At 41.6% G+C, this 24,096-nt stretch overlaps 3 protein-coding genes across 3 annotated transcripts; all 3 read left to right on the top strand.

The window, feature by feature from the left end:
• Window positions 1-413: 413 nt before the first annotated feature.
• On the top strand, window positions 414-1,388 carry LOC132996846 (trace amine-associated receptor 13c-like). The gene has a single exon (XM_061067213.1). The coding sequence runs from the start codon at window positions 414-416 to the stop codon at window positions 1,386-1,388; it is 975 nt and encodes a 324-aa protein (XP_060923196.1).
• A 1,714-nt stretch (window positions 1,389-3,102) lies between these two features.
• Window positions 3,103-4,092, top strand: LOC132996985 (trace amine-associated receptor 13c-like). Its single transcript, XM_061067356.1, has one exon. The coding sequence runs from the start codon at window positions 3,103-3,105 to the stop codon at window positions 4,090-4,092; it is 990 nt and encodes a 329-aa protein (XP_060923339.1).
• A 5,655-nt stretch (window positions 4,093-9,747) lies between these two features.
• Window positions 9,748-21,274, top strand: LOC132996856 (vascular endothelial growth factor C-like). The gene is made up of 8 exons (XM_061067221.1): window positions 9,748-9,849; window positions 12,963-13,206; window positions 13,576-13,763; window positions 14,423-14,550; window positions 14,650-14,753; window positions 15,661-15,795; window positions 17,272-17,473; window positions 21,163-21,274. The coding sequence occupies exons 1-8, from the start codon at window positions 9,748-9,750 to the stop codon at window positions 21,272-21,274; spliced, it is 1,215 nt and encodes a 404-aa protein (XP_060923204.1).
• The last annotated feature ends 2,822 nt before the right edge of the window (window positions 21,275-24,096 follow it).

Consider the following 24,096-nt stretch of genomic DNA (forward strand, 5'->3'; position numbering starts at 1 on the left):
CTGTTGGAGAATTTGCAGTAATATACAGCCAAATCAACTTTTTACAATTTTACAATCCAAATAAAAAGTCAATTAAATGTAGATTCAGCCTTCAGTGGTATCTCACTCTTGTTTCTGGATATTTATCTTTTTACTGTCCTTTCTTTTATTCATCAACTACTTTTGCTTCTATGAAAGAAAAGTTACACGCAATAAAGACTCTTGGCAGAAGTTCAAGTCCGAACAAGTGAACTTGAGGGAGAGAGAAAAAAATGGGACAGTGGCTGATGAAGAATACGATGATGATGGACAGGTGACATCATCTCTTAAGGTTCAGGGAGGAGTGAGAGGACGATAAATTAACCGCGAGGTAGAGACTTAAATTCACTTCTTACAGCCGACCTCCATCTCATCCTTGCTCCCCCTCCTCCCTGATGGAAGATGCTGGGGCCCCCCCGCTCTGCTTCCCCAGCCTGAACTCCTCCTGCAGGCGGCTGCTGCGGCCGCGCTCAGAGACCGCTCTCCTCTACACGCTGCTGGCCTCCGTCTCTCTGCTCACCGTGACCCTCAACCTGCTGGTCATCATCTCCATCTCTCACTTCAGGCAGCTCCACACCCCCACCAACTCCCTGCTCCTGTCCCTGGCCGTGTCCGACCTGGTGGTGGGGCTGCTGGCCATGCCCGTGGAGGGCCTGCGTCACATGGAGACGTGTTGGCTGCTGGGGAGGCTGATGTGCGCTCTGACTCCTTATCTGTCCTACTGTCTGCTCTCTGCCTCTTTGGGCAACATGGTGCTCATCTCTATAGACCGCTACCTGGCCATCTGTGACCCGCTGCTCTATTCCTCCAAGATCACACTGAACAGGGTGAAAGTGTTAATCTGTCTGTGCTGGGCCTGCTCTCTTCTCTATAATGGTTTGGTTTTGATGGGACACTTGGCGTGGCCCGACAGATACAACTCCTGCCACGGGGAGTGCGTGGTGGTCATTAGCCACATCTCGGGCACGTTAGATCTCTTCTTCTCGTTCATCGGGCCCTGCACCGTCATGGTGGTCCTGTACATGCGGGTGTTTGTGGTTGCCGTGTCTCAGGTGCGTGTCATTCGGCTGCAGACTGTCACTGTAACTCCAACTGCTAAAAAGTCAGAGAGGAAGGCAGCCACCACTCTGGGCATTGTGATAGCTGTGTTTCTAATGTGCTTCTGCCCGTATTACTATCCCGCCCTGGCAGGCGTGGACACCTCCACCAGCCTGTCCTACTACGCCGTGTTGTCGTGGATCATGCTGATCAACTCCTGTGTAAATCCTTTAATCTACGCCCTGTTCTACCCCTGGTTCAGAAAAGCTATCAAACTCATATTCACCTTCAGAATACTGCAGGCTCGGTCGCGGGAGCTCAAGGTGCTGTGAAGTTTTCACATGTTCAGTGAGGGATTCGGGCACAAATTGTAATAATAATGGAATCAGGGTTTTCCTCACGTACGCACAACTCACTCTACACAACAAACACCATCACTTGTTTACTGATCTTGGACGAAACACTGAATGCATGAATTTGTGTCCACTGCAACAGCTATTTTTACAAATGCAGATTTAAAGATCTAGTGACAAAATCACTTGTCACATATTATAAATTGAATGTTTACTGCGTTGACCTTTGACCACTGATTTCTAAACTCTTCATATTTGAAACTATCCTCCCCCTATTGCTATTTGTATAATACTTATAAGAATGATTACCTCTGGTTGCATATTGTATGAATGTAATATATTTATCACTTTATCATTGACAGTTTAATCACATTTGTCCACCACCCTGTCGAGAACTGCAACGTATGACTTATCAAGTCCTCCCACACAATTCACATCTCAGACTGATCATGTTATCACACACATCATTATACCTACTTTGTCATTTTGTGTAGGTCTGTTCATGATGATCATTTATCTTCCTTCTCGCTCCATTGTTGGTTCCAGTCATCATTTCACTTCACGGGATCCACGTGTCCTCAAGGAAACACAAAATAAAAATGTATGTAAACGTCCATAAGTGTTACACAATGTAGTCATATCTGTTTTCTGAGTCATTGCTTTGTCTCTTTACACTTTCCCACTGGGTAGCAACAGCCAGGTTTCTGTAAATTAAATCTGTAAATAAGAATTAAAGAAATGTTGAGAAGATTTCAGGATTAAAATTCTAAGTACAGTAAAGGAAGGCGGCTTTGGAATAGAAAATCTAAATAAGAGCCGGAGAATAAAAGTTGTTCCTTTAAGCCCAAATTATTTCTGTTAAAACCTAAATGTAGACAGACATTTGTATCATGACATTCAATAGTTCTAACTCATTAAAATGATATAAATTAACAATGCACTTGGTTAATACAATAGATACAACTCAAACACAAGCCTCCATATTATAAAGGCAAAGACAAAAGGCTTGCACTTTCTGGCTTTCCCCACTTGGGGGTGTAATTTGACTCAAATGCAGTACAGTATGTGTCTACAGAACAAAACAATAAAAATAAAACACTTTTTAAACACTTTCATATTATATTTTATTTAAGCCGTACCATTTGATTCTTATAAGATTCTCACTAACTATGCACTGATGGAAACACAAACTTCCACTATTTATCAGAATCCTTTATTGATCCAGCAGGAAATTGGGTTTCGTTACATTTGCTTCAACCAAGAATAGAAAATATACAGAAACCAAGATTCCTATTCAAGTTAATGATATTTGTATATATGCCCAAATCATAATATGATATGACAAATGTACTATATAATAATGTCCAATTAATGACGGATTCATATAAGATTTAATTTGCATTTTTCTTATTAACTACTTGCATCTGCTTTTAAAACATGATTTGATCCCTCTGCTGTTTTCAATGAACATTACATCAAATCGAGTGGATCAAATTTCCAAAGAATAAACTAAATAGGATTTATTATTTGCTGCCAACTACAGAGTACAAATGAATGATGAATCAATATGGCAGAAAGGATGAAGAGGATGATGAGGGTCTGATGTTGCATCAGTCCTTTGGAAGGGGGGCTGGGTTTGAGGAGGATAAATAAACTGCCTAATCGGAAGTTGCAGCTCTTCCCCTCCTCCCTAATGGAAGATGCTGGGGCCCCCCCGCTCTGCTTCCCCAGCCTGAACTCCTCCTGCAGGCGGCTGCTGCGGCCGCGCTCAGAGACCGCTCTCCTCTACACGCTGCTGGCCTCCGTCTCCCTGCTCACCGTGACCCTCAACCTGCTGGTCATCATCTCCATCTCTCACTTCAGGCAGCTCCACACCCCCACCAACTCCCTGCTCCTGTCCCTGGCCGTGTCCGACCTGGTGGTGGGGCTGCTGGCCATGCCCGTGGAGGGCCTGCGTCACATGGAGACGTGTTGGCTGCTGGGGAGGCTGATGTGCGCTCTGACTCCTTATCTGTCCTACTGTCTGCTCTCTGCCTCTTTGGGCAACATGGTGCTCATCTCTATAGACCGCTACCTGGCCATCTGCGACCCGCTGCTCTATTCCTCCAAGATCACACTGAACAGGGTGAAAGTGTTAATCTGTCTGTGCTGGGCCTTCTCTCTTCTCTATAATGGGCTGATTCTGATGGACCACTTGGCGTGGCCGGAGAGATACAACTCCTGCCACGGAGAGTGTGTGGTGGTCATTAGCTTCATCTCAGGAATTGTTGACCTCTTCGTCACATTTGTCGGGCCCTGTTCCCTCATGGTGGTTCTGTACATACGGGTGTTTGTGGTTGCTATTTCTCAAGTGCGTTTAATTCGACATGCTGCCGCTACTAATACGAGATCAGGTTTAACTGCTAGAATATCAGAGAGGAAAGCAGCCAGGACTCTTGGGATAGTGATCGCTGTGTTTCTATTGTGCTTCTGCCCGTATTACTATCCCTCTCTCGCGGGTCAGGACACCTCCAATAGCTTGTCGTACTTTGCCATTCTGTCCTGGGTCATGTTAATGAACTCCTGCATGAACCCTCTGATTTACGCACTGTTCTACCCCTGGTTTAGAAAATCTATCAAACTTATCATAACGCTTAAGATACTGCAGCCTCGCTCAAAGGAAGTCAACATCCTATCGACATAGCTGGTACTTTGCAGTTTGATTGACTGGTGAACACGGTGATATATATGGATGTGTGCTGCATTTACAGCCAGACTTACTGTGCATTCACAATAGAATGAGCAGGAGAGACTCGTGGCAGTTTGAGCTGCAGCCGGCTTTCTTGTGTTGTCACTCTGTAGAAGGAGGGGGACAGGAAATGTTTTGGTTAACACACTTTCTTTATGTGCAAATTGAAATCTTATATTACTGCAATGAATCTCTGTACTTTGCAATGTTAAAATATTCTGCTTTTGTCCTTACATTATTGCCCAGAAACCCTAGAAATTAACACATATGGCGTGATACTCATGTGATGATTCATATTTCAATATTGTTAGTGGTGTATACGTGCACGATGCAATATTACATGTTAAAAACACTGAGAAGTAAATAATACTTTATATATCTACCAGATTCTGTAATGTGATTACAGACATTAGTCAGATTGCTTCTTTGCTGTAACATGCATCCAATAAAAAGTCCAATAATTTCTTTCTTTAAATACGTTTTTAAATACATAAATGTGTGTTGTTGTTAAGGCCTTGAAAGGTTTTCATGATATATGGTAGAAGGACAAAGTTCAAAGAGATTATTTGTTTATGTTGCCACTGGACAAAATATATTTCATTGGCAATGCCATATAATGAGCACTAGGAGGCAGTGTTGCATAACAACATTTGAAAGGCCAACCCTGTTGAAAAAGCAAAACTGAGAGTACAAGCATAAAGTTCAATCTGATGAATGAAAATCTGTACAGTTACATAAATACTACTTATTAAAATGTGTTGCAGACATTGTGTTAAACTGGTGTCACCGTTTTAAAGGTAATGATTATGCATCAGTACATACCAACACATTTTGGTATTTCACTATCTTGCAGCTGTAAAGGTGGAGATTGTATTGTGTATTAAAAGGTATGAAGTAATATTATGAAGTACAAGGACTTTCTTTTTAAGTTAGGACACTCTGAAATGCAGATAAGCACGAGCAAGAACAACTACCTTGTAGTAACTTTCCAGCACAGGCATTTCATTTCCTATGTAGACAAAGGGATAGAGAAATTATGAGGTAAAGAAAAGAACGTCATTATATATTTATGTTTTCCTTTAACTACAGTTCTCCGTTTCACAATTCTTGATCCTTTCAGAGGTTCACTGGTAAGAGAAGTGAAATACTAGCACATCATCTAACCTTCATGCTGGTTTGCTATGAAATCCAAGATGCGAGCAACACATCTTTAACTTTCCCGCAGTTATGACTGGGAGTAAAGACTGACTCCTAGTAATCCATCCCGCTTCCCAAAATTACAACTATATTTGACACAAAGGTATTGGTTTAAACTGCAAGACTAAAAACACCAGAGGTACCTTCACTGTAGGAACCTTCTGATGAGAGAAATCTGGTAAAACATTGGATTTCAGTGTTCAAGGTAGGAAACACTTGTACCACATGGTCTGTATTTAACTACGAGAGGTTGAGAAGTACCTCAAACTGGACTTGTGACGCTCTCTGGACTTTAAGGGAGGAAGTCTCTTGAGTCCAACGCCGTCCTCTCCATCAACCAGCCTTCAGACGAGTGGGGTGTCCACTGCCTGCATTAAGAAATCAACGATAAATTAAGTTTCATCTTGTCCTGATATTTCTGGAAACTGAACACAACATCCCGAAATAATTACAAAGCAATTAAGATGAAGATTTTGATTCAAAATACGCATAAATCATGAAAAACACAATCTGTGTATTTTACTTTGAGCTAAACAAACAACTACAAATGGGAGTTTCTCATGGATAAAAAACAGGTGAGCATGTAGAGCAAGGTCCAAAGATCTGAGACCACTTTTCCAAAGTATGTAATTGAAGGTATTGGTATCTAAGGACTTTGGCCCCTCATTACCCTAAATCCACAAAGCAGTTAATTACATGCCTGCAGATTTTGTAACAACATTACACGAGCATCTCGTGACCCGGATTTAAACAAATCAAACACGGTGACTGCTACGACTCTCAAGAACACTGAGGAGAGATTTGAGAGGAAGGTTTCAAAAGAGGTTTCCTATATAAAGCAAAGCCAAAACAAATCTCCTGTTAATTTACATGTAATTTCGAGGTGAGGCCCAAGAAGTGTTAGTCAAAGCACAAGCCAAATCCAAGGCCGATCATCTGTTGTCAGAAACGCTGCCTCGACAAGTTGGTTTTATGGCTCATTTATCATTAAAGGATCAAACGTGATCTGAAGCTCTTGTGCCATCAGGATATGTTCTCAGTATCCACAGCAAACAAATTTGCTTTGCGTTACTGACGGAACGGAGATTTTCTAGTTTCTGAGTGTAACCAAAGAACACGTCACTGCTTTCCCCCCCCTTCGCAGAAGAGTCCACTCCGCCCTCGACCTCAAACACTGCTGACGAAGGCCGAACGGTCACACGGGTTCACGCTCTGCTTCTTGCTGCCAGACTGACTCTGAAGATGCATTGGTTCACAACTCATGTACTTCAAGTTTAAGAAGAAAGGACCAACGCACTTTTCCACAGTTATGGAGGACAACGGCTCCGCTGTGTGAGATTTAGCGACTGTCTGGCGCAAAGGACGCTTTATCTCCACTGCGCTTGACAAAGACACGACACCGAGCAAGGACGGCCGGGTTTAGAAAACTGAGCCATAAACTCTTATTTCTGAGGGTCAGGTGTTAAAATAGCAGCATGATAACGACATGTATTCTCACAGAATATTGTGAGATTGGCAAACTTGCATAAACCAAACAAATAAATTGGCAGCTACTCAACAGCCTCAACACCTATGAACTGGTGTTTACTGGCTCGGATTCAATTGAGCTTTAACAGGACTAGTTTCTGTGTTGCATCATTTAATAACAATTCAAATGCTTTGTTTCTATTTGCGTTTTCCTTATAATTAGCTTTTGGCAAAAGAATACTTCAAGGTCAAAGTCAATAGCCTCTAAAAAAAACTTGGATTTTCAAGAAGATTTTAAATGGTTAATGAAGTTTTATGTTGTAAATGTTAGAGTCATGTCTCTGGGGATGAATTGCCTCCAGGAAATAAAACTTTCATGAACATTTCAAAGGTTTCTCTGTTTCAGTGACTAACTGTTGAGATTCTCATGAAAATGAATGATTCATCTCAAACATTGCAGCTGCATTAGACTTCCCACTTTCAGTTAGAGATTTTGAAGTCTGATTTGAACTGCATTGGCTGTTTCAGTGGCAGAACTAGGGGAAAATGCATTTCATCATTTTTTTATAAAAACAAACCATCAAGTAGTTATGGTCCATAAAATCTGCTGTAAAACAAACCCTTGTTAAGGATTCATACTGTGTTTGAGGTTTTATTTGGTTATTAGGCTGTTGTGAAAGAAAACAACGCTCCAGGCTAAATGAAAAACGCCCAAAATGAAGCCAACTTATTCAACTTATTACAACTTCTTTTACCAGACCTCACTTATACAAAGGTTTAGCTGTATCTATGTTTATTCCTGGCAAAGATTGTGGTCAATAAATATTTTATCAGAGGTTCAAATTGTTCCTTTTACCTTGAACAAGGGAAGTTAATCCTTTCCTGAAAGTAAACGCCACCTCATACATATTCAGAGTTTGTTCTCGAGCAGCAGGGGATTCAGTTTGCTTTTGACTCTTATGAAAAGAGTCGCACCGGGAAGCCTTTTGGTTGGATTTCTACTGCCCAGCGTGAAGCCTGGCATTACATGACTGATAAGCCTCTCTATCATCGCCAACTCTATGCTCCGAACTCACATGATGAAATGGAGAAAGCAATGACTGGAATGTGGTATTTGGTTGCATGGATTTCAACACATAAAGCGTGGTGCAAGCAGACACTTGCCACCGGGTGCGTGCGTGTTAGTGCGTCTTTAATCCCTCAAAAAGACTGGCAGTGACTGGTCCAAAAATCGGATGTTTTCTCATTCGAGCCAGACGCACCTCCTTCTGCCTCCTTGTTGTGGCCTCCCGTCTCCTTTCTCGCCTCTCTGTCCGTCTTCTCCCTAATTTACTTTACAGTTGTCGGTAACAGCTTTGCCCTAGGAGAGGGGGGGAAAGAAGTATATCATAACTAAGACAAAGCCCTTCACCTCTCCTTACCCTCCCCCTGTGAGACACAAAGCCTTGGGGCACTATAGTTAAGGAGGTATGTAAAGTTGGTCTTTTTTTTGGGACCTTGAACCAGCAAATGACAGCGAGAGAGACCGAGAGGGGAGAGGGGGAGGGAAAAGGTAGGAAATGTGTGGAGCTGCAGGTGTGAGACCAGTTTTCTGGCTCTAGATCAATCACACACTCACACACACAAACTCACTCACAACCAAACACACACACACACTGACGCCTTAACATTGAAATCAGAGCTTTCTGAGGTGAAGCAAAATCCAACAGGATCTGGTGCAGCTGACGTTAACCAGAAACCCCAGAGAAAGACGGGACAGGTATTAGCAGCTCACACATTCATCCCCACTGGCTGCTACTGAACGTGCATTTCAAACGTGTCAATGGCAGCTGCTCCCATTCCATGGAATTACAAAGATGGCGAGGATAAGGAATGTGTGAGAAAAGGAAGAGTAATTAGGATAAGGAACGTGGGTGGGTCGTATGATGACAGTCTGCTTCTGCAGACACTATAGCCTGCAATTCTGGGAGGGGAGCGCCCCTGTATAATCAGCTACAACACAAGACTCATCTGTCACATCCTTCACTCCACCCACCAGAGACAATCCTTCCATTCTTGTCTTTTTTTCTCATTCACTCCAGTAGGACATCTTGGAGCAGGATGCACATTCTCCCTGTTTGGACAAGAACTTAATACCGAAAGCTGTTTTTAAACCTGCTGCATCCTTTTTTCAAAAACCCTCATTTGCAAAACCGGATTTTCTTCCACTTTTTTCTCCTCTCTTTGATCAGAGAGCCCGACAGAAAAGTTGTGACAGATTTAGAAAGCGGCAAAAAAGGTAGAGGGGAGAGAGTGCTTTGCCCTGAAGGTTTGAGGGAAAAACAGCAGACAGAAAGAGCCAGCAATCATTTGAGAGAGGGTGGGAACGAGCGCAAGAGAGAGCGAGAGGGAGAGAGAGAGAGAGGGAGGGAAGAGCACAGCTGTTGTGAGAAGGGAAAATATAGATAAAGAAAGGAGGTGCACCAGTGTGAAAGACGAGGAGCAAAGAGACTGAAGAGGACAACCACGGCTGGAGAGGAAAGGGGAGTTAAACGAGAACCTGCAAAGAAAAGGCAGCGACTAAGGAATAATTAAAGTTCATGACATAAAGAGGACGAGGATTTTCAGAACATCAAGTTCACAGCAAGAATGGACATGCAGCAGAAGAGCAAAGTCTTCTTCTGAGGAGCAGGAGCGGTGTTTGAAACAGAATCAAGAAGATTTCCTCATCATGATTTATTCAGAACACAATTCAAGGAACTTGCGCAAGAAGAGCAACTTGGTCCCGGGGTAGAATGAAGAGAGGACCAAAGTGATACCTGCAGAGTCTGTGATACCCTGCTGCTGCTCCTCCTCCTCCTCCTCTTCACCTCAGACTCAACCGCTTTCCTCTCCTCCTTCAATTCAACCAACTTCCTCCTCCTCCTGTCCTGGTATCTCCTCTCCTCACTTCTCCATCTGCTCACTATGTGGATACCAGCTTTGCTCCTATGGGTGCTTAACATTAGCAATTTGTGCTCAGGACAAGACTACATGGACTATTACCAAACTGGAGACATGGGCACCGTGGTGAGACATTTAATTTCTCTATCATCTGTAAATGTTTGCTTAGTCTGAACTCTGGAACATTTATCATTGGCATGCGGAGAGTTTCATTCATTTCTACAACTTGTCAATTTAACTCTGAATTTGATTAAATATGAAAGAAATGAAAGGACAAGGCCAAATAAGTGAGTTTAAAACATTGATGTCACAAGATATCAATCCAGCCATGTGATATCTATGAGAATTATACAATCTCTATTAGTACAGCTTTAGATCTAAGAGATGAACCAGTATGAGCAAGTAATGACAAAGTTGTACTATATATATATATATTGTAGAACTACATCAAATCGGTCCTTTCTTGTTCAGTGCATACATCCTTTTTTTGGTGTTTTAGAAAATCTTTTCTTGTGGGAATCTTTATATAATATTTGGGGGTAATTTGAAATAATCTGCAACAGCTCAAACCAGAAAGTCAACATTTCAACAAAGTTAAAAACATTATAAACCGTTTCAAAAGCCTTAAGACAGATCTACAAATGCTGCAGCACAGGAGTTGATGTGATCTTCAACAGTTATTGATATTATTAATGTAAACATTTCAATAAGATAGTCACAACTTTGCCATTAGGAGCCTCAATCAAGTTTCATTCAAGGCCCTGCTTGGAAAATTGTAATTTAATAAATTTCTTTACATAATTCCAAACATCTGACCAACAGAGTGACGTCATTTAATCAGGACTAGACCCAAAATTCACTTTTGAGAATCTACCATTTACAAATCAGCCAGGAAACGGAGATTTAACGCTCTGTTGCCTTCTAACAAATGCTGCTCTCATGGTGTTTGTTCAACCACAACTGTCTTAAACACAAGTGAGACGTGGGACTAGCTGTCATGTTTTGTTTACATAGCAGCATTACTGCACTGCCAGGATTTTGTTAACCACCATTTCCAAACACAGCAGAAACCATCTCGAGTTACAAGCCACCCGGAATTCAATTCATTACAAATCATATTCTGAAGAGGAAAGGAGAAATTTAAAGGGATTGCGTGCATGAATTCGACAAATGCTCCAGACATGAGGTTTTTACACAGGAAAACAGACTTGAGTAATAAATGCATGGGCGTGTGCATGTGCGTGTCTGTGTGCCAGCAGTACCTAATAGTAGACACACCCCAGTGCATTAGACGAATGACTGGTCCATCATGACCTCATAGTCCCAGATGACCTCATGTCATGTGATCACTGAACACGAAGGAGAGCAGAACTGCAAGAAAAAAGAGGGAGACATGAAGAGAGAATCAGTATCACACATCATCCAATAGAGCAGCTTCATATGGATCCATTGAAAAGCTCACTACCAATTATCAAGGTATATGACTCATTAAGAGAGAATACTTATCTAATGAAGTACATACTTAAATTCCATATTGTGTTTCAAACAGACTGCGCCTTGAATCATGACTGACTAAATTTTCATTTCCTGCCAAGAGACCACACAGACCTCAGCTACGTGTTCTCGGTTTCGCTGAGACGGATTAACAGTATGTTTACGAATGCATTTGGTTATGTGTAACCCACTTTATGTCAACACAAATTCAAATCAATTAATTGGCCAGTATTTTATAACCACGTGAGCAAATGGCTCTAGGGATGGCAATGTGGGTTTGTCAGTTTGAGCATTTTCGTCCAGTTGTAAGATTTGTCATTCAATTTCAAGCTTGCATGAAGTAACCTCTGACCTTTCCTGTAGCAGGATCAAGCTAACTGGTAGAGACAAAGCACGCAGCCTTACAACAAGTCTCATCTTGGATTCGATCTCATTTACACACAATTCTTCTTTACATTATTTGTAAAAGTCACCCTGAAAGAGGAATTTCATGTTTAATGTCGCAGCTAAGCATAAGATAGAACACAAGTAAAGAACTGTCTGACTGATGGAAAAGGGAGGACAGAACACGTTCATCGAGACAGAGGAGATGGATGGAATGAAACGGGAGGGGAGGGGGAGGCAGGGAGAGAGTTGGGGCAGAAAGAGATAAATGATAAAACTGATAAGGACGCAGGGAGATCTGGTTTCTGTTTAGGTAATACAAGCTGTGCCAGTTTCCTCCTTCTCAGTCTGGGAAGTTAAACAACCAGCCGCACTCCCTGGAGGCGGAATTCACATGTGAGAGTCAAACTCCCGGCTGACATTTAGTTCCTCACGGACGATACAGCGGCTGCTATTAGCTCGTCTGTCACACGATTAACGTTTTGCCATTCATCCACTGGATCTGTATGGAGGAGAACAGTCATCCATCATGATGGCAGGAAAATCATTACGGTCGTGACGCAGAGCAGGAATGGTTTATAGCATGGAACTGATCTACCACATAAAGGCCTTGTTGTACGATAACCCCCTATGTGGTTTCTGGCTGAATTAGAGAATCTGTTTGGTCCATTTCAGCAGAACCACTGCTTCTCAGAAGCTCTTAGGGACGAGATCAACGTTTAACTTTTAATGGAGCGCGAATTCGAGATGGATAGCGTGAGATTCTCATTCAAACGAAAGATGTAGGAAATGTTACTGCAGAAATGTAAGCCCATGGGTAAACTGGGTCAGATTACAGCATCTCAAAAGGGGACTTCACAAGCAGGGCAGGTTCTTTCAAATTTTATCACTTTGCCTGAGGTGACGTTTTTTAAGCGCAGAGTTTGAATGCTATAAATAAACCACAAAAGCATCGAGCGAGAGGCGTTGAGGAAACCGACTTCACGGGCTCCTCGTGTATAACAACGCAACAATGACTGTGAAGGAGAGATGACACACAACCATAATAACTAACAGTAGCCAACAACATGTTACAACATGGTAGCTGAGGTATTTACTGTTTATCCAGCTCAAAGCAGCAAAGCCGATGCTGTAAATTCTGTAGTATCTAATAGTTTTTCCCTGAAGAGCAGGGATATACGTTTAACGTTGTGTTTACTTTAAATTTGATCTTATAGACAAAAACTGTTTCTCTTTTGGCATCACATCATTTTAAAGGTCTCATCTTCTCCTCCTGAACTACAAAGCTTGGTGGCAACATGCAAAGAACTACAATTGGGGGAGGATTTGGTGTTTAAATCAACGTGTTTCCTGTGTTCCAGGCTCCTGAGTTGTCAGATGACCAGCCCAGCTTGGACAAAGTAACAAATATGGATCAGCTATTACAGCTTCTTTACCCGGAATACAGTTTGCTTCAGCACTGCCTGAGGAAGAAGTCTTGGCACGCCTCCTCCCCCCCCTCTTTTTCAGCCACCACAACGAGCCCGATGGCTTACTCCAACGATGAAGATCTCTGGGGTCAGCCAAGGGAGGAGGCTCTTTACAAAGAGGACGGGACTTTTGGAGGTAAACATTGAGAACTGTTAAATTTGAAATGAAAAGCAGACCGGTGCATCTGAGAGAGCACATTTGAATCCAACTTTATGGAGCAAGGCTCATGAGAATCAAGCAAATTGCAAAGTTATAATCTTTTTAAACCTTGACATTTTTCCCTCTTCATTCTCTTCTCTACAGTTTGTTAAAAAGCTGGAGCAACATGTTTCAAACCCAGAGCACTCGTGATAGTCACAGAAATTACTTCTTTTAATAGACATTTTAAACTACTCATGACAATCATTTCCTGCCGCTGCCCCGAAGCCTTCACCGACCAAAAGCTGTCTCGTGCGCAAAGTGCGATCCAATCTAATTCAGTTTCACAATTATACATGTTTTCAGTCATCATAGAGGAGATCAAACGGACTTCGTGCCAGCCCAGAGAGGTGTGTGTTGAGGTCTCAAAAGAATACCCAGAATCCACCAGTCAGATCTACCTCCCTCGGTGTGTGGCGCTGCACCGGTGCGGTGGATGCTGCTCCGAGAGCCATTACTGCGCCAATACGAGTCACTCACTTGTAAACAAAACCGTAAGTGCTGGATTATCTCCCGTCTTTTTGTGTTTATGGTTTATGTCACACTTTATTCCATTACATGACTGTTTTGGTATTTTCTGCTCTTACACCTCAAATTGCCTCAAGCAAGAGGAAAGAAACCAATTCAGTCAGATATGTAACAAGCTCGCCTGTATCACATCCCGCCCAGCTGCAATGGGACACCCTGACACTGGACATCAACACAACACAACTCATGCACGATTAGTTGCACAATCTTGCAACAGTTACGTCAATAGCTAAAAGATGCAAGATGTATTGTAATTACAGGATCATAGAAAACTACAGAGGGACTCAGTAGAGCACAAACCTCGGCCAATGGCCAACGGTCCCCTTAAATTCAATCAAGCTGTGGTCAATTTCACACTCAGCAATCCACTAAAAATAACTGATGAACAATTCAGAGGAATCAGTGAAAAGGTAAAAACAAACTGATTTCTGCATTTGACCCATTATAGTTTAGTTTTAATCCGTCCTGTAGTTTGTTAACTTGCTGACAAACATACCAGTCACATAAGAAAACGGGCAGGACTGCAAACAACCTCCTTGGCACATAGAAAACAACTCAGGAAATAATGGAACAATTATTTCATTTATTTTCTTACAACTCTAATCTTCATCTCGCTCCCTGGCAGTTGATGGAAGTGACTCCCCGGAAGGAATACTCCGTCGTCATGGTAACCTTTGTCAACCACACTTCGTGCGAATGCCTACCCAAGCGACCGCTCCACTCCATCATAAGACGAGCCGCAACACATCACCTGTGAGTGAGAGCGACGACTGACGTGTGTGCATTTAAAAACATTTGTGAGTCAGTGTTGTAGTATTCATGCATTCATAGTGTGTGTGTTTCTGTTTGTAGGTGTTCCCCTCCTGACGTTCCCTGCGCCTCAGGGTCATTGTGGGATCCAGTGAAGTGTGTGTGCGTCTCTTCACATGTCATAAACTTCTCTGAGAGAGAGACGGGTAAATATTTTTTGTTTCAGTCATGATTAAGGTAGTGCAAATGTATTTGTATAGCACATTTCATGCCAGTAGCAACCATAAGTGCTTAGAGTACAAAGACAGCGGATTCAAAACACACCACATCATGAAAAATAACAACACCAACTGCAATATTGCAATCCTACAAGCTTGGGCACAAGAGACATTGCAAAAGAAAACCAGGACTTACCTCACGGGTAGAAAACTGCAGTCATGCCAGCGTTTGGATGGTTTGACGTCAATGCAGCAGGCTCAGGATTGGACATCTGGTATAAGACAAGAAAACGAAACACCACATGATTTCACACCAGTTTCGCTTGGAGTTAAGTTGCACAACCTCAAATCTGAACCAGAAAGCAGTGTCATTTTAAATATAGCAACACCTGAAAACCCCATTTACAAAAGGACATGTTTTTATGTTGTGAGCAAGATTTCAGTTGAGCTATCTTTCAAAACACTTCACCGCCATAACCACAATATGACCATGCCTGGGCGGCAAATGAAATGATAATAAACACGTTTGCCTTGAGGGAATGTTTATTTAACTGTAAAATGAGAAGCAAGTTTCTTTGTTAAAACAGCGACTTGTACAGTCATGTAGTGAACCACAAAGGCTACCATCTCAATTTAATTTCCTAATAACCTGAATTAGTCACAACACATTGTTTAAAAGAACAGACTGAATGGCACAGTCTGTATTAGAAATACGATTAGGAATTGTGCTTAAAACATGCGTTTCAACAAGCAACTTTAATATAATATACATTTTGTTTTTAAGTATGATCCTTAGGGCTACAAAGAAGTGCCATACTTCTGTAAAACCTATAAAACTGAACCTAAAACCTGAAAGGTAGAAATTAATCGAATACCTTCTTTCCATGTGACTTAGATATTGTGGAAACCGGTCTTCTGGCTCTCTGTGGGCCCAACAGGGTTCTGCAGGAATCCACCTGTGATTGCGTCTGTCGAAATGGACTGACCGAGGACAGCTGCGACCCAGGCTGGAAACTGGACCACGACACCTGTAAGAAAAGCTAAATTTTTGGGTTAATACATTGTTTAAAGTAGAAATTAAGAGGTTTCAGTTTTCAGTACATAAAATCAAGAGGAAGAGGAAGAAATGTAGACTTGCTAGTTCTCTTTGGAGGCTGCTGAGATGGTCTGGAGAGCAGGCTGGCAACAAAAGATGCAGAGCAGGTCAAAAGTACAGATCAGCAGGAAACCAAGGTCTCAGTCGGGGAACCTCTGGTGGAGGAAATGGCAGGCGATGACATGGATGAGTTGTCTCTCTGCAGTCTAGTGGTCCAGCTAAAGGAAGGCATCAGAGTGAATACTTGAATGCAGAGGTAGGGGACCCCCAGGACAGAGCAGGAGCCCAACGTTGCAGGCAAAGAACGTCTGGAGGAGGAAATCTAGGGCATTAGCATGGGCAAGTCCTCTATGAAGCTTGGTGCATGCCCTAGGGATCCACGAAGATGGACTAGTAGGGGTCGAAAGTTAAGACTTCTCAGGAGACTGAGCTGGAGGCTGGTGTCACAGGCAGGGAACCTCTTTATGATGAAATGGAGGGCTATTGTGTTTGCTAGTTCTCTCTGACACCTACTAGAAACAAGGAGTTGACAGGACTTATCTGGGTGGGCTTTAATGATGACACTGGAGAGAGGACAACTGGGCTCAGGTCGCAAGGCAGCATGGAAATCTGAGGCAAACACTTGGGCTGACTTCAAGTGGTGGAGGGTGACGTGCTGGTTTGATAGCTGTTGTCTGGCTGCAGGTCAGGAGTAGCACATGTATTTCAGGTGCTGCTGTCAAAGACAGAAGATTTTGCAAAGAACAGTTTACATTAAATACAGAGCAATCTAATCGCAATACCAAAATCTACCTGTGCATTTACAAAATCACAACAAGCTCAGATTAAATACAATATGTGGGTAGAGTCTAGCATCGGATTGTTTCTCGAGCAGATTCTGTACAAATTCACATTTGTCATTCTTCAGCCTTTCTAAGCACATCATCTGTGAGAGTTTTTTATCTCCCCGGTTTGATGATTTTCTCTCTAGTTTATTTATGCAGTAAAAGCCTGAGACACCAAGAACTTGTTTTCACTTGTCATGAGTTTATTTCCCCCTGTGGCAACATCCAGAGACTACAGCAGGTTAAAACTGGACCAAACACTTAAGGCTGATAAAGAAGTTAGACAGGGTGGAAAATAGCCTTGCAACATGAACACGCTTTATACCACAGAGAATGCAACACTTTAACCAAATCTTGAAAACCTCGTTTGAAAGCAATGCAGTAAGATCATAAAAGGGAGAAGGTGTTTGGAAGTTTATGCAAATATTAAACAAGTACAAACACGACCTTCACAAATTGCAGGATAAGAAAAGAAGTCTTTATTGGTACCACAATAGGGAAATTTTGCCCAACAACACTGACAGAGGTGCTCAAAATGCATTGAATTACCTTCATGCTTGTTTTCCTCTTCATGTTAATCTCTCAGGTGAATGCCAGTGTGAAGGTCAAGGTGAAGGGAAGTGGTGCCCTGCTGGCCAGCGGTGGGATGAAGACTTGTGTGGCTGCGTATGTGCGGCAGATTGTCCTGGAAATCAGCCCCTCAACCCCGACACCTGTCTGTGTCAGTGCAGAGAGAGTCCAGAGTCGTGTATGCGGCAGGGCAAGAGGTTCAACCCCAACACCTGCAGGTAGGCCAACAGAGAAGGTTTCAAGGGTTATTTTGAGCAAATGTGCAACTGGTTTAAGCGTCTTTGAGCAAAGATAGACAATTTCCCAGCTCTGACTTCTAAACTCCTGTGGAGAGGGACAAGTAAGGAGAATGTCTCCTTTGGGTTTAAAATTGTCCACACTTTAAGGACCATAACCCCCTCCACACCAAGTAAAAAAGAGGATTAACACTCACACACACACACACACACGTCATAAACATGATTATCTTTCTTCTGCATTTGGTTCAATGACGGCTAAAGCATAAAAACAAATCTGCATCGTCGTGCATCATTTCAGAAGGCAATCTTTCAGCATATTTTTCAGGTGACACATCTGATAAATGTCAGGTGGAGCAACCAGATAAAATATTCATATAAATCAATGATAAATTGTTCATAAATATAACAAAAATCTATGCATTCCTTTTTACACTTGTGCAATTATTTTTCCATCTTAAAATGTAAATTTAGATGGTTGAAATATTTAATACCTGGCCAACAGAAATGAAAAACAATAAATCGTTGTAAATCCAAAAATGAAATAAAGGGTCTGATTGGCAGAGCAGAAACTACAGGTTAAGATTTCATTTGAATTAAATTGGTAAAAATACAGTTAAATAAATTTTAGCCAAATTAGTTTGTTTAAATAAGTACAATACAGGTATGGTATAATCTGAACACATCCCCATTCCAGTGGACCAGAGATTTGTGATGCACTTGTGAAAACTTTTCAGTTCAAAAGGAAAAAAATTTGTCAACCAGTGGGAAAACGGTCCCAGTGTCTTGTGCTTGTGGGACTAGTTTGGCTGGTCGGTCCTTGCATATTCACCATGGGAGCGAGTAAAACAACTGAGCTTCCCGAGAATGTCAGAGGGGGAGAAAACAAGCAAAATCTCAATGGACATGTCAAGCATTCCAAACTAAAGAAAGAAAAACTCTTTCTCCATTTACTTTTGCCAACAAGTTTCCACACAACCTTTTATGGACACAGGGCGCCCTGAACATTTGACCATGGTCTCAGCTGCGTGTTGGTTTCAGCACGCATGTTGCGGTTCCCACAGCGAGCATGCTAGAGATCAACCTTCCTCTGAACCCAGAGGCCTGCAGAGAGACAGAGACCCAGTGAACCTGATGACAGTGCACAGAGCAGCCATCAGACAGGCGGGCCGGCTGAGAGACAGATGGAGTGACAGGCACAAAGACAAACATGAGCAGACATGAGACTTTAAAAAGGAGTGATTTACAGTTGTGGCTTTTAAACATATAGGAAAGTTCACAGAAACACACACGTGACCAGGGATGGAACTTTCTGAAGCTTAGTCTATTTGTGAAGTTAATTCATATCAGGCCTGTTGAGCTGAGAATGAATGAGTACATTTCCTTACTTTTAATATTAGCGCCCAGTTACCATGGAGTTCTTTCAAGAAAGAATAATTAATTAAAGATATATACATTTATCGTAGTTAATTTCACAGTTGTATTTAAACTTCACTGATCAAAAAATAAGATTATTTTGAGAGTATTAGTAAAAGTAAAAGACTAAATAAAAATATTGTGCCTAGGATTACAGGTAAAAGTGTTTAGAGGTTGTGCAAATACTTAAAAGCAAAGAAAACTAAACTTAAGTGAAGTGATAATACATTTTTAAAATGGCATATATTGTATAAGACTGTAAAATTCAGAACCAAACATATTGTGTGTAGGATTACAGAGGTTTTTAGACCATTGTACCAAATAAGCAAAGAACTTAAGATAAGTGAGGTGATAATTAAAACAAAACTGTACTGTAAGTAGTAAATAGTTGCATTAAAAATTCACTCATTATACAAGTAAATGTGGAGTTTACGAATAAAACAAGTCAAATCAACAAAGCTAGTTCTCAATAAAAAAAGGAGATATTACTACAGCTAGACAAATATTAGCACCTGCTAATCAACAGCATTAGCCAAACAGAACTAGCATCAGTGAGGTGACAGTAAAAGTTAGCAAGAGGCAGCTTATTAAATGTCTCATGTTGGCTGATAAAATACTATTTAATAATGATAAACACATTCTCTATATGACAAACATTTTAGGTGGATGTGAAGACATTATTAATGAATAAAAAGTTACTTGTTACAGCAGCTAGACAGACCTGCTAATCACCAGCATTAGCCAAACAGAACTAGCATCAATTAAGTGACACAGCTAAAGTTAGCAAGAGGCAGCTTATTAAATGTCCCATGTTGGCTAATAAAAAACTATTTAATAAAGATGAAGAAACATTCCCTCAACAATAAAAGCATTACATTAATATATATTATAATTATAAAACAGGAGAGGAGCTACTGAGAAGAATACATTTCACAAAATTGAAGCTAAAGCTGAAAATCTCACCTGTCAGATTAGTTTAGTGTTGGAAGCACAGGTGGGGGAGATTCGAACTCACCTCAGGATGGTCACAGCAATTATCACTCGTTAAATCCTGTAACTTTCCAAAAACTTCTTCTTTAAATCCTCTCTTTCTTCCCGGTTTGTGTAAAACGCGTTTAGCATCACTTCCGGCGGTCAAACGTTAAAATAGAAGACGTTAAAAATCCAGAGCGACGACAAATGAATCTGTTTAAGAAGACAGGTGGAGAGGGGGCGGGGCCTTGTGAGTGACAGGTGAAGGCTGCGCTGCGATTGGCTGCGCGCGTGCTGGCCGTTACGCAGACTCCGGCTACTGACGTCACCAGGGCAAAACATGGCGGCGGCTATATCCGGGTTATTTAAACTTTAAAACTGTGTGGGAATGCAGGATTTTTAGGATTAGCACTTAAATTGAATATTGTGTGTCTTTATTTGAATAAGAAAAAAAGAAAAAATAAACTTACATGAAGAAAAACATCCAGAAACTAACATATTTATATAGGAAGTTTATAAAGTCCTATCTGAGGATGTACTTTGGTGTACTTATACATGCATGAACATACGAGTAACTGGTATCACCCAGCCCATCACTAGTGATATATGAGGTCAGTGTGGGATATTATTATTATTCCTCTCCCTCACTCTATTCATTGTTTTGTCTACATTTTGGTTTGACTCAACATCTGGTCACAGGAGGCGGTGCACAGGAGACCATACACCTACTGTGATTCTGAAGGAGAGTTCCCAGAATGTGGCCTTAATTCCGTTCTCTCTCTCTCTCTCTCTCTCTCTCTCTCTCTCTCTCTCTCTCTCTCTCTCTCTCTCTCTCTCTCTCTCTCTCTCTCTCTCTCTCTCTCTCTCTCTCTCTCTCTCTCTCTCTCTCTCTCTCTCTCTCTCTCTCTCTCTCTCTCTCTCTCTCTCTCTCTCTCTCTCTCTCTCTCTCTCTCTCTCTCTCTCTCTCTCTCTCTCTCTCTCTCTCTCTCTCTCTCTCTCTCTCTCTCTCTCTCTCTCTCTCTCTCTCTCTCTCTCTCTCTCTCACACACAATCTTTTGATGCGTGCACAAACACAACTTGGATTAGGGGGTATTCAGAAGGGATGTGAAGATCTGTATCATCAATAGTATGCACGCCAAGAGAATATGATCTCCCCTGTGCCTTCAGGAATAAACCCCTACGCCTCTTCCTTTCTATCCACTCTTTTCTTTTTTTCTACTTCCCCTTCTCCTCTTGATGTTGTCTCTTCTAGCCTCACTCACACCGTGCTCCCTCTTGTCCAGTTGTTACAGGTTGCCGTGCAGAAAGCCCAGACCCGTGTGCTCACCGACGTTCTACTACAGCCACCAGGTCTGCCAGTGCATCCCCGACTACATGAGGCCTGAGTGGAATTAACCAATCACAGGCCCGACAGTGGAGCAGGAGGGATTGCCCTTTGACCCGAGGCTTCAAACTCTTTGGCCAGAAAACAAAGGAAGCAGACATAACTCTTTGAATGGAGGACAGGCATTACATTAACTTGTATTGGATTACAGTCGACTACAAGGAGGAGTCGGAGGAGTTTTAATGAGGCGGCCTGCGCTCTAATACTCTTCCAGTAAGCGACAGGAGAATGGCTCTTTTTCCAACAAAACAATAAGTCCTACTGCATGCAGTGAAACCGGTAAATGACGAGGAAATGAGGACATATGACTCTCTTGGACACGGTCTGTCCAAACAACCCGTCACAATTCCTAAAAACTATACTGCAGAGAGTGGGCGGGATGGACCAACCAGAACCTTAGTCAGCATTCGTCCCGGCTGCAGCGTGTTTGAGCAAGAAACTCAACCACGACCGTGTGAAATGGAAAGTGGAACAGGATAATAACAGAGCAGGCTGCATGCCCCCCTCCCCCCCCCCCCCGTTTAAGGTGTTGGTAGCAGGCAGCAGATTCGTGACATATATTTGAGAGGTTGAAGGATTTACTTTTGCAGAACTCTTTAAGCAAAGGTGATAATATATATTTTACTGGTCCATTCAAAGCACCAGAGACGATGTCCAACGACAGATTTTAATATGAGGGTCTGTGTCAGAAGGGATGGAGTGAATCCCTTTCTGCAGCTGAGGGTTTTTATTCTGGCACATGATAAAAATGTGCCATCGTCCTTCCTTTTTTAAAGAAGAGAAAAGTGGTTTAATGCCAAAGCCCTTTTCATTAAAAGCTGATTTAAACACTCCCCACAGTTATTTTATTCCAGTTTCTACTTGCCTCTACTGCAGTGCTGCTCTTTGAAGATTCCCTTCATACATGGCTGAGTCCATTCACAATGGATGGCAACACTTGGGTAGTTTTAGTTCTTCTTATTTAACTTTACACATTCTATGTAAAATATTTTGTAAATATTTAAATCTTTTTTTTTCATATTTAAAACAGTGATATTTTAAGGATGGACTTGCGTTGTTGTATAATACTGTATTTAAGTCACAATCATAACTGAGTATTGTTCCCATTACATGTCTTTGTACTTGTAAATTGACATTTTTAACTGTCATCTTTTCCTGCACTGCAAAAGATTGATGTTAGTAAGTCATATAAAACGCCTCAGCTTCAAAATGATCTTCTGGCCCAGAAATACCCGAAATGTTAAGATGAAGATTTAGTGCAGTGTAGAAACGATTGTAGTGTTCTTGCTTCATGGACGCAGAGAAAGATTATATTGTTGCTATGATTGAATATTTAAAGTAGTTCTGAAGTGATGATTAAAAGCATTGTCAGACTCTTGTTTCTGTCCCGGTTTGTTCATGTTGAATAATATTATTATTGCGGTTTCCCAGAACAACTCAACCCACAAAGAGCATTTTTGATTCTCCACCAACCAAACTGGAATTTTCAAACCATAAAAAAATACTATTTCTGATTATATTTTGTAATTTATAGCAACACTGTTACTTTTCCTGCCAAGTGACAATAAGTGTGACACTTATGAGATAATGTTGAATGCTAAACCACAGTCTGTGTAAAGAACTGCTGTATAAGTTTAGCTATTGTAACAATAGCACAAGTGAATAAGAGTTAAAACATTCACTAACTTACTCAATATTGATTTACTTCTTATATTTTTTTCTGTCTGTAAATCCCTGAATATAACGCACCGAATTGTAATGAGACTTTTAATTCAGAGGATGAAGTGTGTTGTTTTTATTTTTCAGTAAGTTATATCCCTCAGGGCAAGTAAAATGTGTTTATTATTATACTACTTCATCAATGTAGTACCTGGTATCCTAACACATATTATCCAATCCTACAAACGTGTCACTGCTCCTTTGCGTGATGATAAACACACGTTACCTGGCTCAGGTTTCAAATTCCAATCCAGTGGAAGAAGAACCTCCACCTGCCAGTAAACAGACGCACATGCACACACCTGTGAGCGGGAACCTGACTCCCTGCTTTCTCCCGTTTCCTCCTCAGACTCAGACACAGATGGAAAATGGAGGGATCGCCTTTCAGTCTCGCCCTGTGACCGTCTGTCTTATCACACAGCCAGAACATGTGTCTGTCTGCCTTCCAGTGACTAAGTCTGACTAGTATTGACTCGCATCCAAGCCAGAGAGCTGTGTAAAGATTACACAGCTGAGATTCAGCTCTACTCTGACCTATAGACAATGATGAAGAAATAAGCTTTATTTCTGAGTTAATGCTTCGTGTCATTCTCTGCATTCTCAGCTCATAGTCCAGGATAATTCTCCTTTTCATGGTGGACAATCTGAGCCTGAGGGTGGAAATCCAGGTCTTTTGGGCGCAGGTGGAGTTCAGTTCCTTTTCAAATCAGAAATAAGGTCATTCAAGTAAAAACATATGCGTTTGAGAATAATCACAATCAATCTCATCTTATGAAAACAATGTCTCAAAGAGCTGTAATTGCTTTGATGGATATTCTTTTCATTTCAACTGCTGTATTTTCAAGTCTCAGAACCAGCAAGTTAAAAAATGTAAAAAGCAAAGCAGATATATAAACTATGGGGAACTTTAAGTGTGACTGGTGCAAAGGGCTGCAAACACTGACAGCTCAAGTGTTTTTCTGAAACTTTTCTGAAGAGCAGGGACATCAATTTGTATTTCTTCTGCAGCCCATTGCCGTCTTATCTGTTTCTATCCCAACTCACAGAACAAACTGCCCATTCCTCTGATTAAACTTTGCACTTTAGCTGAATTGGAAAACACTTTAAGGCCAAA

The sequence above is a fragment of the Limanda limanda genome, chromosome 23 (assembly GCF_963576545.1).
Source record: "Limanda limanda chromosome 23, fLimLim1.1, whole genome shotgun sequence".
Lineage (NCBI taxonomy): Eukaryota > Metazoa > Chordata > Actinopteri > Pleuronectiformes > Pleuronectidae > Limanda > Limanda limanda.